This window comes from Octodon degus, unplaced genomic scaffold (assembly GCF_000260255.1).
Source record: "Octodon degus isolate 3935 unplaced genomic scaffold, OctDeg1.0 scaffold00034, whole genome shotgun sequence".
Taxonomy (NCBI): Eukaryota; Metazoa; Chordata; class Mammalia; order Rodentia; family Octodontidae; genus Octodon; species Octodon degus.
In genome coordinates this window covers 10,452,312-10,466,608 of record NW_004524610.1, presented here as the reverse complement: position 1 = coordinate 10,466,608, position 14,297 = coordinate 10,452,312, and the positions used below count along the sequence as shown (strand labels likewise).

At 36.6% G+C, this 14,297-nt stretch overlaps 1 protein-coding gene across 1 annotated transcript in view; it reads left to right on the top strand.

Annotated features, from left to right (window-relative positions):
* Themis (thymocyte selection associated) overlaps nucleotides 1-14,297 on the top strand; it is a 233,162-nt gene that overhangs the window by 32,341 nt on the left and 186,524 nt on the right. Inside the window, exon 2 of the mRNA XM_023714287.1 lies at nucleotides 12,147-12,305. Coding sequence (XP_023570055.1) covers nucleotides 12,147-12,305 — 159 coding nt within the window. The remainder of the gene's footprint in view (nucleotides 1-12,146; nucleotides 12,306-14,297) is intronic.

Genomic DNA, 14,297 nt, shown 5'->3' with positions numbered 1-14,297 from the left:
TATTTGTTGAAACTGTACTTCTGATTTGATTTGAAACTGTCTCATTGCTATCTGTTTATCAATAAAACTTTGAAAAAAAAAACAAAATAAAAAGTTAAAAAAAAAATGAATCAGTCCCCCCAAACTGAAAGAGCCAATCCAAAAATGGGCATCTGAGATTAATGTATACTTCTCAGAGGAAAAAATACAAATGCCAATAAACATAAGAAAAAAATGTTCAACATCATTTTTCATTCAAGAAATTAAAATTAAAACAAGATTGAGATGCCATCTCACACCAGAAAGAATGACTAACATCAAGAAGTCACCCAGTAAGGAATGTTTGAGAGACTGTGGAATAAAAGGAACCCTCTACACTGTTGGTGGGAGTGCAGACTGGTACAACCACTCTGAAAATCAGTGTGGAGATTTATTCAAAAGCTAGGATTGGGGATCCCATTCAAGCTAACTATTCCCCTCCTGGGGAATAACTGAAAACATCATACCACAGTGATATTTGTGCACCCATGTTTACAGCAGTGCAATTTGTCATAGCTAAATCCTGGAAACAACCCACAAGACCATCAACTGAAAAATGGATAAAGAATATATGGTATTTTTACACAGTGGAGTGTTATTCAGCTATAAAATAGGATAAATGAAGTTTTTTTGGTCAGTAAATGGATGCAACTAGAGAACATAGTCTTAAGTGAAATAAGTCAGACCCACATGTGCAAACATCGTATTGTCTCCTTAATGTAAGAACCTGAAAGAGAAAAGTGGAATCCAAACAATATGATAGATACTGGGATAAAGGAATGAACTTATTCAAAAGCAAACATTTACTGAGTTTGAGAAGAAGGACAGGAGAGGGAGTGGAGGAAAAAGATTTATCTATGTATGTAAGCAGGATGGTTTGGACAACTGTATTGTGCATTTCTGCTGGTCTATGGAAAGAAGTACTTGATGCTTTAATTTGTTTCATCTTTTTCCAATTGCTTGTACTTTTTCTTTTCTTAATTTCTTATGCATTTCTTTGTTTTTTCTTCTTCCAATTTTGCATGCATATCCCTGGTAATATTAATAACTGCTTGGAAGACAATACTATACATTACAACAAATACTGTGAAATTCATACTACTTTGTTAAGTAAAATTCTGTATTATTTGTAATTTTTTCTGCTTTAAGTATAGTTTGTACTCTCTTAAAAATAAATAATAAATAAATAATGAAAACTCAACAAATTAGAAAATTAAAGGAGTCAAAGACCTCAAGAGAGAGAAAGAAAGAGGGAAAGAGAGAGAGAGAGAGAGAGAGAGAGAGAGAGAGAGAGAGAGAGAGAGAGAGAGGGGTCTCCAGTGATCTCCAGTATAAATTAAGTATGACATATCACAAATGTAAGAAGGTGAGTTTCAACATTGTGCATAACCTGACCAGATATAAATATTGGAGACTTTCCGTATTTTATTAGTGCTCTTATGGATCTTTGTCATCCATGGCTAGGCATATTGAAAAGGGAATAAAAGATGTTATGCAATTAATATGAGGTTGATAAAAATTTTCACAAAGTTCAAAATATAACTTTAATATAAACAAAATGAGCAGGTAAAACATTTTAACTTAATAGAACATTTTTAACAGAAAGAACAGTGATATATTAAGCCTAGTTCAGTGGTAAGGCTTGGCATGTGCATGATCCTGCACTCCACACAGTACCAGAGTGACTGCTACAGATACAGACGCAAGCCAGGTCAAGCACACATAAACACACAAGCAAAAATATGACCAAAAATTCCAAAATAAATATATAGTATGTCCAAATCTCATATCACCTGTCATCATGTAATGTTTGGGGTTTCTTTTTTATAAGCTCTAGATCAATTGTATATCTACTGGAAAAGTACTTTCACTGCAAAGGAAAATAACTATTCACATTGCTATGAATAAGAATAATTTACATTCCTATCAATTTTCTGCAAGAGAATATAACATCATCCACAGGTTTATGCTTCCGAAAAATCAAATAAGTACCAGAAGTCTACTAGTAAATACTTAGCTCTGACTGGGAGGATATAAAATCATAGTTTTTCCTTTTACAGTCTTACATGGCTTTTGTTCTGACAAGACTAAACACAGTTTTGATGCATATTTCTCAGGCCAGCGTCACCACAGCAGACACTAGGTGTTCCAGTTGTGCATTTCCAGAGAAAAAGCTAGGCCTTTGTCCAGCTGGTGGGACTTATCCTGGGAGCTCTTGGAGCATGCTGAATGAGAACTGGGTATTTGTGCAATCTGGACCTTGGGCCATCCTAGGGAGTTTATGATAATGTGTGAGTTTAGGGGTGATGTCTTTTTCTGTCCACTTGGGTTCTGGGCCACAGTGTAGCAATTCAATCACTGAGAGCAGATGTAGAGATTGAGTAGTTGAGGGCCATCATGTGGGCTTATGTGGCTGACTCATAGTAATACCCCTGGTCACATAGTCTGCACCTGTTGCTACCCATCATCCCTTGGACAATTATATTTAATGTACGTGAATCCATCAAAATGCAGTGACTAGAACTTGTGCCAGGTTATTCCTGGACTCTGCCCTATGAGTGTGTATTGTCTTTAGTTTGCTCATTTTAACATGAATCTTTTCTCTGTCATAAACTGTGGCCATGAGTATGATATCTTTTTAACTGTTATGCATCCTTCTAACAAATAAATTAAGGATGGATGTAGCAGCCTCTGCACGTGAATTGGCATCATTTTGGTAAACTTTCAGGAGGAGAGCTGGAGGAGAAGAGCAGTGAAGCTGAGCTTCTTTCTTCAGGTTAATATAAAATTTATTGGAATGGCCATTTGTCCACAGCGACAGCTTCCAGGGCTGAGCACAGAAGTTCTGAGAGGGCTATTTGTGGAAGTCTACATCCCTCCAAATCAGAATTATGTCTCCTAATCAGAATCAGATCTTCTCCAAGATAACTCACCCCTGAGCTTCCTACTTCCCATGGACTCTACTAACAAAATACTGGGAATTCTCTGTTTTCTTCCCAAACTAACTGCAAAACATAAATGCTATGACCTTCTTCCTCAGGGCCTTGCAATCAGTCACTTCTCTCAATGAGAAGTGTTTTGTATATACAATCTTTTGACTTGAACATTTTTACTGCTGTGACACAAAAGAGGTGTGTGTGTGTGTGTGTGTGTGTGTGTGTGTGTGTGTGTGTGTGTTTTGTACCAGGGATTGAAAAATAGATTTTTGAAGTAAAAAAGAGTGCTTTTAACTTCATTCTTTTTGTAATTAGAAAAAAGATATCCATTTTCCTTTCATCGGGGTGGGAAAGCCTTCCCTCATGCAGTAAATCTCTCTTGGTATGGAATGATAATCTTATATAATTTGATGTTCACATTCACATGAAAAAGATTTTGGCAATTTTGAAAAATCTTTGTTTTTTCTGATAAAACCTATATTTTCAAGACTATTATCTCCCCAAGTATTCAAAAATACTTTGAGTTCAGTGCTGAACAATAACTAAAGCTTCTTTTACCTTCTCTGTGAAAATAATCCTCGTGTTTTGGCTTTAATGTGGGAAGGACACAGTGGGAGGATCCAGCTACCCACAAAGAGTTATTTTTGTAAATTTACTGCTTGTCTTTACATTATCTTTACTTTTATACTATAGGGATTGCTGTGACTATTGGTAGGGCCAAATGGAATACCCACTTATTCTTCATACAAAGATGTTTAGTTTTTCTGGCTGGAAATGTCCTTTGAACATGCCTGTTAGTTCTGTCCAGCCTCCCTGGGACCACTTAAGCAGATACAGGGTTGGAAAGTGGGACATCGTGTGTGTAACTTCAAGAAGGCACTCACATGCATGAAATCATGGTCCAAGTAGTTCTATAATGGGCAATCTATGTGGCAGGCTGGAATCTTGAACATTCTTCACTGGCTTGATACTGTTCTTGTTCAAAAGGACAGCTGGTGTCAGCTATCTTCAAATTTTTTTTAAAATAAGTTTTATTGAGAAACAAATACCAGTGAGACAGTATCAAAAGTGATTAGTAGGACAGCTTCAATAATTAATACATTGCATATTGTTGTATTCATAGTGGTTATTCATAGTACAAGATGCAGACATGATATGCTGTCCAAACACTATTAGTACAAATATTTCTTCTCATTGAATTAAGAGAAAGTAACTGTATATCTATGTTAATTATTTTGTATATACAAATAAAAATGGTCCTACATTTGTATACCCTTTTTTGTTTACTTTTGTCAGAGATGGGTATTCCATTACCATTTAAATATTGCAGGTGCAAATTTTTTAATAGTACTATGTAGGAGAACTAAAAAAATATTTTTTTCTGAATTTTTCTAAAAACTGATTTAGTTCTACTATGAATAACCTACATATTAATAAATGTAATAAAAATGTGTCATAAACATTACACTTAATAAAATGGAATGTTTCAAGTGACAACTTTTCAAAATGTCACCTTAAAACAAATCCTTATTTTTATTTATTTATTTATGCTATTTTTATTTTTATTTTTTTAAATCCTTATTTTTAAATCATTAAAAAATAGAATTCCAGCAATACAAATGTTCCAAAACAAATAATCTCTTGGTAGAACTCTTATTTATGGCCTCAGTCATTGAAGAATATTATTTGTAAGATGAGGTAGTATTCGAGTTACTATCTGACAGTGAGACTTGTTGATTCAACAGATTTTTATATTGCTGTCATTATGGTTAGAGATATAAATACAATTTAAACTCGTTCTATAGAAGCCATTAAGCTATCACAAAGTGGTGATAATTATCAGGTATATGTATTACCTCTCAATGCAGGCCCCTGTCCTGTGGTGATTGATGGATCGAGGGAGGGGTCTGTGTTATTCTAGATCTCTTTTGTCAAAGGCTTTTCAGCAAGTGAGCTCTATTAAATGATTAAAGTCTTATAAATCAAATATCAGTCAAAGGGGCTTAAGGAAAGCAAGTAAAGACAAAGGGCAAGGCCGGCCTGGCAGTAATGTATACCTAGTTGCTGATCTCCAATTAATAGATAGTCACAAGAAATTTCACGTTTAGGAGGATTAATAAGCCACATCTAGATTCAGCCTAAAATATGTCCAAGATGATTTGGGATGGCAAGGCGAAGTGCTAGGTTATACTAGGCATATTTTCTGTGTTTCTCATAGAGAATATCTGTCTGGCTACTTAGATAAATTCATAGTGTTTACCTAGAGATTTCTGCTGCTCACAGCACTAGACCTTGGTATGTACACTCCACACCTCAAAACGTTCAAGGTCCATTAGGTTCAAGTACTGTCTTATACAGCTTAGAAGAGTATAGTACAAAAATGAGAATCTCAGTAAAACAATTTTCAGCTAGAAATATTGCTGTCAAGTTGATGAAAATGTCTGTCTTTTCGTTCAGGCATCCAGGGTGCTGGGATCATTAAAATAGATATCTCCACAAAACTGATTAAGTTTTTGTACAAGAGCTTGTGATTTTCCATTCTGTGGTATGTTCAGCTTTCACTCCAACCTCTCTCTCCATCAGATGATAGCCTGTATCCCTGCCTTTCCTGAGGTCCTATCCCTGTACCTAGAAACTTAAGAAAATTTTCTCAAGCTATCCATAGGGAAAACCCAATTTATTTATCTTTCAAACTGTCATAGACTGGTACTTGAATATAATACACAATAAATGAATCGTGAAATTTCATAAAGAAACACACAAAACAGAATTATTTTTGTTGTTTAATCACTGTCTATAGCTACCAAAATTTCTATAAAAACTTCTAAATTTTTACTTTCGATTTCTAAACCATAATGCATAAGAAGAATAGTTTATTAAGTGCTTTATTAATGCTAATGAACTTAGGGAAATACATAACACCATAAAGCTATATTTTTTTATGTATAGTGTGAAAACTTTAGAGTACATTTGTGGCCTGATATAATCAATGCAATCAGTACATTTATATTCATTAAGTGGAAAATGGAAAGCAGGTTTATGATTTTAAGTGGCTGTAGAGGTCTACAGTAGTTTTACTTAACATTTAAGATGCAAAACATAGGTCATTATATGAAAATATATGAAATGCATTTGGGACTAACTCCTTCCTACAGTAGTAAAGCAACACCTGTTGCATTGCTGATTTGTTCCACCATCGAAGGAAAATCTTCTGTGGCTAGAAGGAGAGATTTTACTTCCTACCCAAACATCCCTAATTACATTTGCTCGAAGGTCGTTGACACAGTATCACAGTGATGGACTCCATCATAATAACCACCTGCAAACTGCTTCTTATGGTTTTATTTTTTTAATATTTATTTATTTATTTATTTATTTATTGAATACAGGGCCTCACTATGAAGTTCAGACTCATAGTGACCCTTCTGCCTCAGCCTCCCCAGCACTAGGATTACAAGCAAGTTTCACCAAGCCTGGTTTTGGGGCCAGCATGGCATGTGGTACTGGGGATTGAACTCAGGTCTTTGCCCTTGCCAAGAAGGCACTTAGAACACTGGGCTATCTCTCCAGCCCAAACAGTTTTAAATCTGTTAATATATTCTGTCATCAAACAAGTGACAAGTTTTCAGCTGGCATATGAAATTGTGGCCCATTCCTTAATTATCTGAATGCCCTAACATGTTGCTGAGAGCAGTTAAGAAGGAAGTATTTTAGTTTCATAGCACCCTCATTTTAATCTGTGTTTGTTTGGTTTTTTGGGGCCCAAAGCTCAGGCTTTGCACCACACAGGAGTTTTATCTATCCATCCAGTTGTCTCTTTAAATTTGCACCAACATGCAGTATAGTTTCCCTTATGATTTTGCTTTTAGCCTTGACTTGGATAAATTCACCAGTTATCAAGAAGAACTTTATACTCTTAGAGTCCAGTGAGGTTACCATTTGATTCTTAGTGCAGCCATCATTTTTCTAATTCCTGATCTCATTGTTTCTGCTGATATTTTTCTGGGGAATGAAAGTATCACCTTAAAGACCAGTTATGATCAATGTTCAGACATACTTTCAGATAAAAACACTCCTAGTAAAGCTATCAGGGCTTTCATGCCCACTTTTTAAAAAAGTGTATTTGGTACAGGGTCTCACTTCGCAGAACAGACTCCTAGTGGTCGTCCTTTCTCAGCCTCACCAGTGCTAGGATTACAGGCCTGCGCCATCATGCCTGGTCTCTGTTGCTGGCTCAGCAGCCCTAGGGGCAGGGCTGGCAGGACACGTGGCACTGGGGATCAAACCCTGGTCCCTGTGCTTGCCTAAGCAGGTGCTTAGTAAACCCACTTATTTGTATGTTGTATCCAATATCATGTTCATTTGTTGAAGACAAAAACAAATAAAAAAGCAGTCTTCAGACAGCAAGAAAGACTTTGCTTCTACCTTACAGAGTACAGGAATCTGTATGGAAGGCTCGCCACGTAAGTGTTCGTTGCAACCACAGGCTCTTGAAGTGTCCTTCCCATGATGAACTACCTGGAGGAAACTGTGAACTTTCTAATGGCATCTTAATGCCTTGTCAAACACCTAGTCATGAGAAGTGATTCTCATGCAATAATGTCATAGTTAAAAAGAATTAAGAGAATTCTACTTATTGATAACGTAGGCTTTCCTGGAGGAAACATGCCGTGGCACTGGCAACCATAATCTGGTGTGACTGACTGTGTCATCAGTCATCCTCTGCAGATATAATTTCCTAACTCCTCCATATCTGTCTCCATTCCTCATATGAACTTCTACCTCAACTACAGCAATGTAAAAATGGGAAACATGATGTTAAAAACGGCAAAATAAGTAGAAATTCTTTTATGGACTCACCTACCCTTAATATTCCTTGTCTGGGGAATTTACAGGTTGACACATGTATCTTACATACCATACCAAAACCTTGAGTTGAATATGCTTTAACCTTCTACTGATGACAATGATTGTTATCTTATTCCCAACATTTTATTGTCACTTCACAATAAAGCTAAAGAATAACTCACTGTGCACTATGCACAAAATCTATGTACCTGTGTGCACGCTATGTGTAACTAGCTATGCATGTGGGTTGGGGGACATAACTGTAGTCAAGATGCGAACTTAAAACAAATTGCAAAATATATGCAGTATCAATGGTCATTAAATAATATAGCAATAGCAGGCTGTGATAATAATCACACGTGTGATGACACAGGTGATTACAAACCACTATTAGAGAACAGAGCGGGGAATTAATTCTTACTTAGCTGTGGGGATCCAGAAAGGCTTGGGAGATGAGTGCGAGGTGAGGTTTGGGGATTGGTTGGCCTGGGCCATGTGGATGAAGACCAAAAGGGGTGAGTGGCTCCTTGGTGTGGCTGAGGCAGAGTGCGTTTTCATACAGAGGAGGTGACTTCCGGCCAGTGCAGTTTCCTCTTTCCTGACTGTCACACATTTTCAGCTTTGAGGGAATGTGCAAGAAAATCTATCGGACCAAGTGTTTTGGTTGTTTCAGTGTGTTCACAGCATTGCTTGTATGGACTGTCAAATGAGAGGTGAGTTCATAAAAGGATATTAATGTATCACTTTTACTGAGCAAAGTATTATTACAGAAAAGGTGGTTTCAAAGGCACATGGCTCTTTCATTACTGCCTTCAGGGGCAATGTTTGATCACTGAAAACAGCCTGCTTTGTTCCAGTTCTCTCTGATGTTTGGCATTATCCAGAATGCATATGCTCTGACTTGGAAAGCATCAGTAGGTGAAGATTGAATAGATGTGAGATCCACATATTCAAAATGTGTATCTGGTGATTAAAGTAAAATGAATGCCATTTTAACTTGTATGTCTATATATACACAAACATATTGCAGACGTTTCTCAGCAAAATTTTAAAAGGCACCAGAGATTATGAAAACTGGCTACTTTAAAAATTCCGCGTTTTATGTAAGAACTGGAGGTGAATATTTTTGAAGAGACATTACGTTGGTGATAGCAAAGTATTCAGTTTCAGAGACGTGAGATCAGCCATATGTCCATGCCACCTATCACAGACACAACTTTTGAGTTGTGGACATGGCCGAACATTCTGTCCATTACAAATGAACTAGTGTCTTTTGAGGTAAGAAAAACTGGAAGTCGAAAAACAGAAAAGAAAAATGTTGAATGTTAGCATTTGGGTGAGATATTTTTTCTTATATGACTGGAAAAAAATGAATTTCTCTTTTTTTTCAAAAGGAAAGAAATGCTGAGAACAAGACTTAAAGAGTCAAAAGCTTTTTGTGTGGGAACAAAACTCACGGAATTCTCTCTCCATTGAATTCTCCTCATCCCTATGAATTGATACGTAATCTCACACAAATTTATCATTTCACTTTGGATTCTCTTTGAATCTTTGAAAGAAAGAACATTCCGAGACAGTTGGATTTATACTGCATCTGCAATTAGATACTCACTGTGTTGCAATTAAACCTAGAGGCTGTGCCTGAAGTTGGTTAGAATAACTGATGTTCTACTTAATGTGACAACAAAAACTCTCGTCATGCAACTTCTCTACTTGAAATCCTTTCCTCCCCAGTACTTGCTTACAGCATCCTCTTGTTTTTTTGAGGCTTTCTCTTACTGCAAAGCCCTCTGCTCCTTGGTTAGCTTTGCAGTACTCTCAAAACAGACTACAGAGGTTATGTATTTGTTGCCAGACCAATGCTTTCCAAACCTTAATGTACTTACAAATCATCTAGGGATCTTGTTAAAATGGAGGTTCTGATTCATCACATCTGGATCTGGCCAAGTCTCTAACAAGCTCCCAGCTGACACAGCGAGCCACATTTTGAACAGTGAATCTAGAGTACAAATGGCCTCTAAACTGGTACTTACTTCAGGACCCTGATAACTGAAATTGTATGTGCTCTGACTTTGAGGTTGCTTCAGAATTCAAATGAATTTTATATTTTGGTAATTTCACAAAGGCTGCATGATCGAGCCTTCTAGGTACTTCCTTTGTCTCTTTTTTTCTTATCAACTTATCTTCTTTCTTAACAGCTTAGACTTAAAACTACTTGAAGCTTCTAGAATGTATAAGATGCCTGCTCATCTCAGTGTCTTCAAATACTACTATCTTGCTTGTCTTGGGACCCTGTGACATTTCCTTTGAAAACTAGCTTTGCTCTCCTCGCCTTCAGGAATCAGGCTCCAATCTCTTTCCCCTATAATTCCTTCCTTACGTGTCTCTGGTATCCTCCCACAATATTCTCCATATTTTCTGTATTACAGCTTTGTCACAGTCTGCTGCAGTTGTCTACCTATTCTGTCCATTCTTCTGGGCTGGGGACACTGTCTTACTTTTCGTCTCTCGTACTTACCATTTATTGCAATGTCTGACACACAGGCTTTTATTGAAGGTTGCTGACTGAAAGAAGAAGGATGCGTGTGCTAAATCCATGGAGTAGTCATCAAGCTAAAATCTAATGCAAGGTCTTTTTTTCTTGAAACTGAAAGGGCGCCAATAAAACTAAATTCATAAAAGTTAGACACAGAGTGAGGTAATGCTGAAGATGTGAAACATTAGTATGTGGTTAATCGACAAATGAAGAGCATAGCACATAGCTATTCCGAGATAACTGGAGAAAAATGTCACCATGGACTTTTATTATTTTAATACTTCAATTAGCTTCACAAAGAACTTGAGACTGATGATAATGCTATAAATTGAAGTTAATAAAAGGATGCGAGTGGAAGTAATTAAAAGAACAGTGCGAGGAAATGGAGGACTGCAGGAGCACTGTATATACAGAAATCTGGAGGGTCAGAGAGAAGAGACTACCTCTTCTGCAGAAATACTGTGTTCTATAATGGAAGATAGTGTCAGGGTGCTTGGTTTTCAGTTTCCTCCTTCCTGATTTCTCCTCTCTGACTTCTATGAGGTAAGTAGAAGCTCTGTGTCCTCCAGCTTCTGGTGGGTCTTGGCTAATAGGGCATTCTGGAAGGAGCATGGGTCAGGACAGATATCTTGTGGGTTGCCTAGGGCTGGCTACGCTTTCATGTTAGGTGTCCCTGTGTAAGATGTCCCTGTGTTATGCCACTTCCAATTATTTTAATGGGGGGTGTGTTCCATGACCTGTTAGACTGCCTTGCAATTGTTCAAATCTACACCGGATGCCAGACGAAATAATGTTTTTAACTATAATGAATTATTAATGCCAAACATACTTTCAGCTTCTTACTATATGTATAACAGGTAAGAGTTGATGAGAATGTTCAATTTAGAAAAGTTTGGAAAACAACCAATCTAAAGTCTTGCCCCTGCACATTTTACATTTATTGTGGTAAGGTGACCATAAACCATCTTGGAGGTAAAGAAATATCAGTATTATATTTTAAGTCTATGCATGGATCCATAATGTTTATCCACATCAGACTGATTTTATTGCTCAATTGTAGTGCAGTAATATGAATGGGACACAATTTGGGGTCGTTGCCTTTTTAGTAGAGATAGATTGTCCAGAACCAGTGCCGGTCTTCTTTTCTGTTATTTCAGTTTTCATTTCTTTGCTATCCATTGTCATTGGTGGGGGTATAAATGCATACAAAGCTCAATGTTAACATAAAGTTTTTATTTTTCTAAGCTGTTCAGCCTTAAAGTTATTGAGAGTCATTTTCAGTTCATTAAATCCAACAGGTAAAACTGCACAAAAGTCATATTTGTGAAAATTTTTACAATCTAATAAATAAATGTGCTGCTCTTAATGTAAAACCCCAATGTGTTCATCTCCGTCTTCAGATCTGAGATTGTGTTACAAGCTTCTCATAGTATTTAGTGAGGTCATTGTCTGCTTCTTTGAACCTGCTTCTGTGACCCAGTAAAAATAGATCAGAAATCCCAGCAGTGGAAGGCATATTTATAGTTGTACATTGGATAGATGAGCTTGAGGTGCTAAAGGAACTGCAAATTCAACGTATAATGATACAAAAGTGAAATTGTTTTTACTTTGTCCAGTGGGTGAAATGAAAATCCAATATGGTACCTGGAACATTGTACACATTTTGCCAATTTTAATTAAATTCATCTCTGGCAGGTAGCAAAGAGAGGAACAGAAAAAACCACATCATGCAGGGTTTTGCTCCCACTTTGCTCTGAGGAACTCAATGATGTTTGAATTTTTTTTTAACTTTTCTCTTTCCTTTTCAGGTTCTATTTATGAAATGTCTGGAAATGAATGCTGTTTTGCAACAGGAGAAGTGATTAAAATCACTGGTCTCAAAATTAAGAAAATCATCGCTGAAATTTGTGACAATATTGGAAGTAGTGAGTCTCCACGACCATTTGAATTGCCCATGGATTTTCCAGGTATAGTGAACTGCAGCCATTTTGCATTTGAAAAAGTGTGTTGTTGATAATTTTATTGAATCAAATGAAAACAATGAGTAAATGGGCTGGCCATATAGCTCAGTGGACCAAAGCACCTACTTAGTCAGAGCACAAAGCCTAGGTTAGATCCCCAGTGTACCTTGCCAGCCCCATCTCCAGGGTGCGCTGAGACTGAGATTGAGACTGGGCATGGTAGAGTGCACCTATAATCCCAGAGATTGGGAAGTTGAAAACAGGAGACTCTCTATGAGTCCGATCCGTGTAATGGGACCCTGCAGGCCCTGTAGTAAATACAAAAAAAAAAAAGAGAGAGAGAGAGATAGAAAGGAGAAAGAAAGAAGAAAGAAAGAAGAAAGAAAGAAAGAAAGAAAGAAAGAAAGAAAGAAAGAAAGAAGAAAGAAAGAAAGAAGAAAACAATGAGCAAGGGAATGCTGTGTTATCTATTCTAGTTCAATGAGTTAAAATAAATCAGAATTCTTGTAGTCTGATTAATTTAAGGAGTCAAAGAAGACAAATATTGCATGCATTTTAATTATACATTCTTTACATAAGAATTAGTCACTTTGGTTAATATATTTAGCAACTTTTTAAAGTTAAAATTTTAACTGGCATTTAAAAACATAAAAATTTCACATATTTGTATGGCAAAATGATAATTTGTTATGTTTACACATTGCATAATCTTTAAACCATATTAAACTAATCTATCTTCTCAAATATTTGTCATTGTTTTTTGGTAAAAACCAATTTTAAACATTTGTTCTTCTAGCTTTTCAAAGTGTAGAGTGTCTGACTGCTGTCTTTGGTAACCTGCTGCACAACCACACAAAAGTTATATGTTCATTATTTGTGTGTTCATGTGATACAATGTGATGAAAGAAACAGGCAAGGACAAAAGGCAGCTAAGAATTGCTTTCTAGGAAACGTGTGGGCAACTCTTTGACCTCTTCTAGATGTTTTCTTTTTTGTTCTCACTGTATGTTGAACACCGCAGCATGTAAATCATTGAGTAGTCATTGGCTATTTATTTTTCTTATTCTCTAAATGAAAGTTGACAATTTTTTCTATAAAGGTCCATAATAGTAAATATTTAAAGATTTGTAGCCAGATTTTCTTTCTCAAATATTCCATTCTGGTGGGGCAACCTGAAAGTACCTGTAGATCATTCAGAAAACCACAGTTACGTCTCAATAAAACTTTATTTATAAAAGCAGGTGACCACCTGGAGGTATCCTGTTGACTTTAATTTACTGGCCTCTACTCTAAACTAAAAATCACACATATGATCCCATATTTTAAGGAACATGCCATATTTTCTGGTACAAGAAACATGCCCAGTATTTGATCATTGGATAAATAAATAAGTAGTAAAATGAAAAATTTACAATATATTGTGTGACACGATGTGCCTGAAGTTGGATGTGCCCGGGTCTGATGAGGGTTTGTAAAAAACAGCAAGCTGAAGTTGGTTGCCTTCCAGAGTGTGGCTTCTCAAGTTACATCTCAGTCCAATTCTGCCGCTTCTTAGTGTTGCAGCCTTGGCAACCATGTTGATTTATGCTCTTCTCATGTGAAATGGAAATACTACTACTGTCTATCTCCTAGTGGTGTTTGGAAGACTAGTTCTAAAAAGTATTCAAATTGCTTAGAATGATAGCTAGCCTCCTGCCAGGGCTATTCAAAAGTGTCAGCTTTATTACCATTATCAAGATTATTATTGCTATCATTCAAGCAGGCAGGAAATGCTGTCCAGAGAATGTTATAATAAGGTGAATTTTGAGAATGAAAATAAATGAGCTACTTTGAGGATAACACATTTCCAAGTGCTTTAATAACATATCCCTTTCAATTGATACCTTACCCATTCTTTAATTCTAACTATTGCTTCTCCTTCTCCTTCTCCTTCTCCTTCTCCTTCTCCTTCTCCTTCTCCTTCTCCTTCTCCTTCTCCTTCTCCTTCTCCTTCTCCTT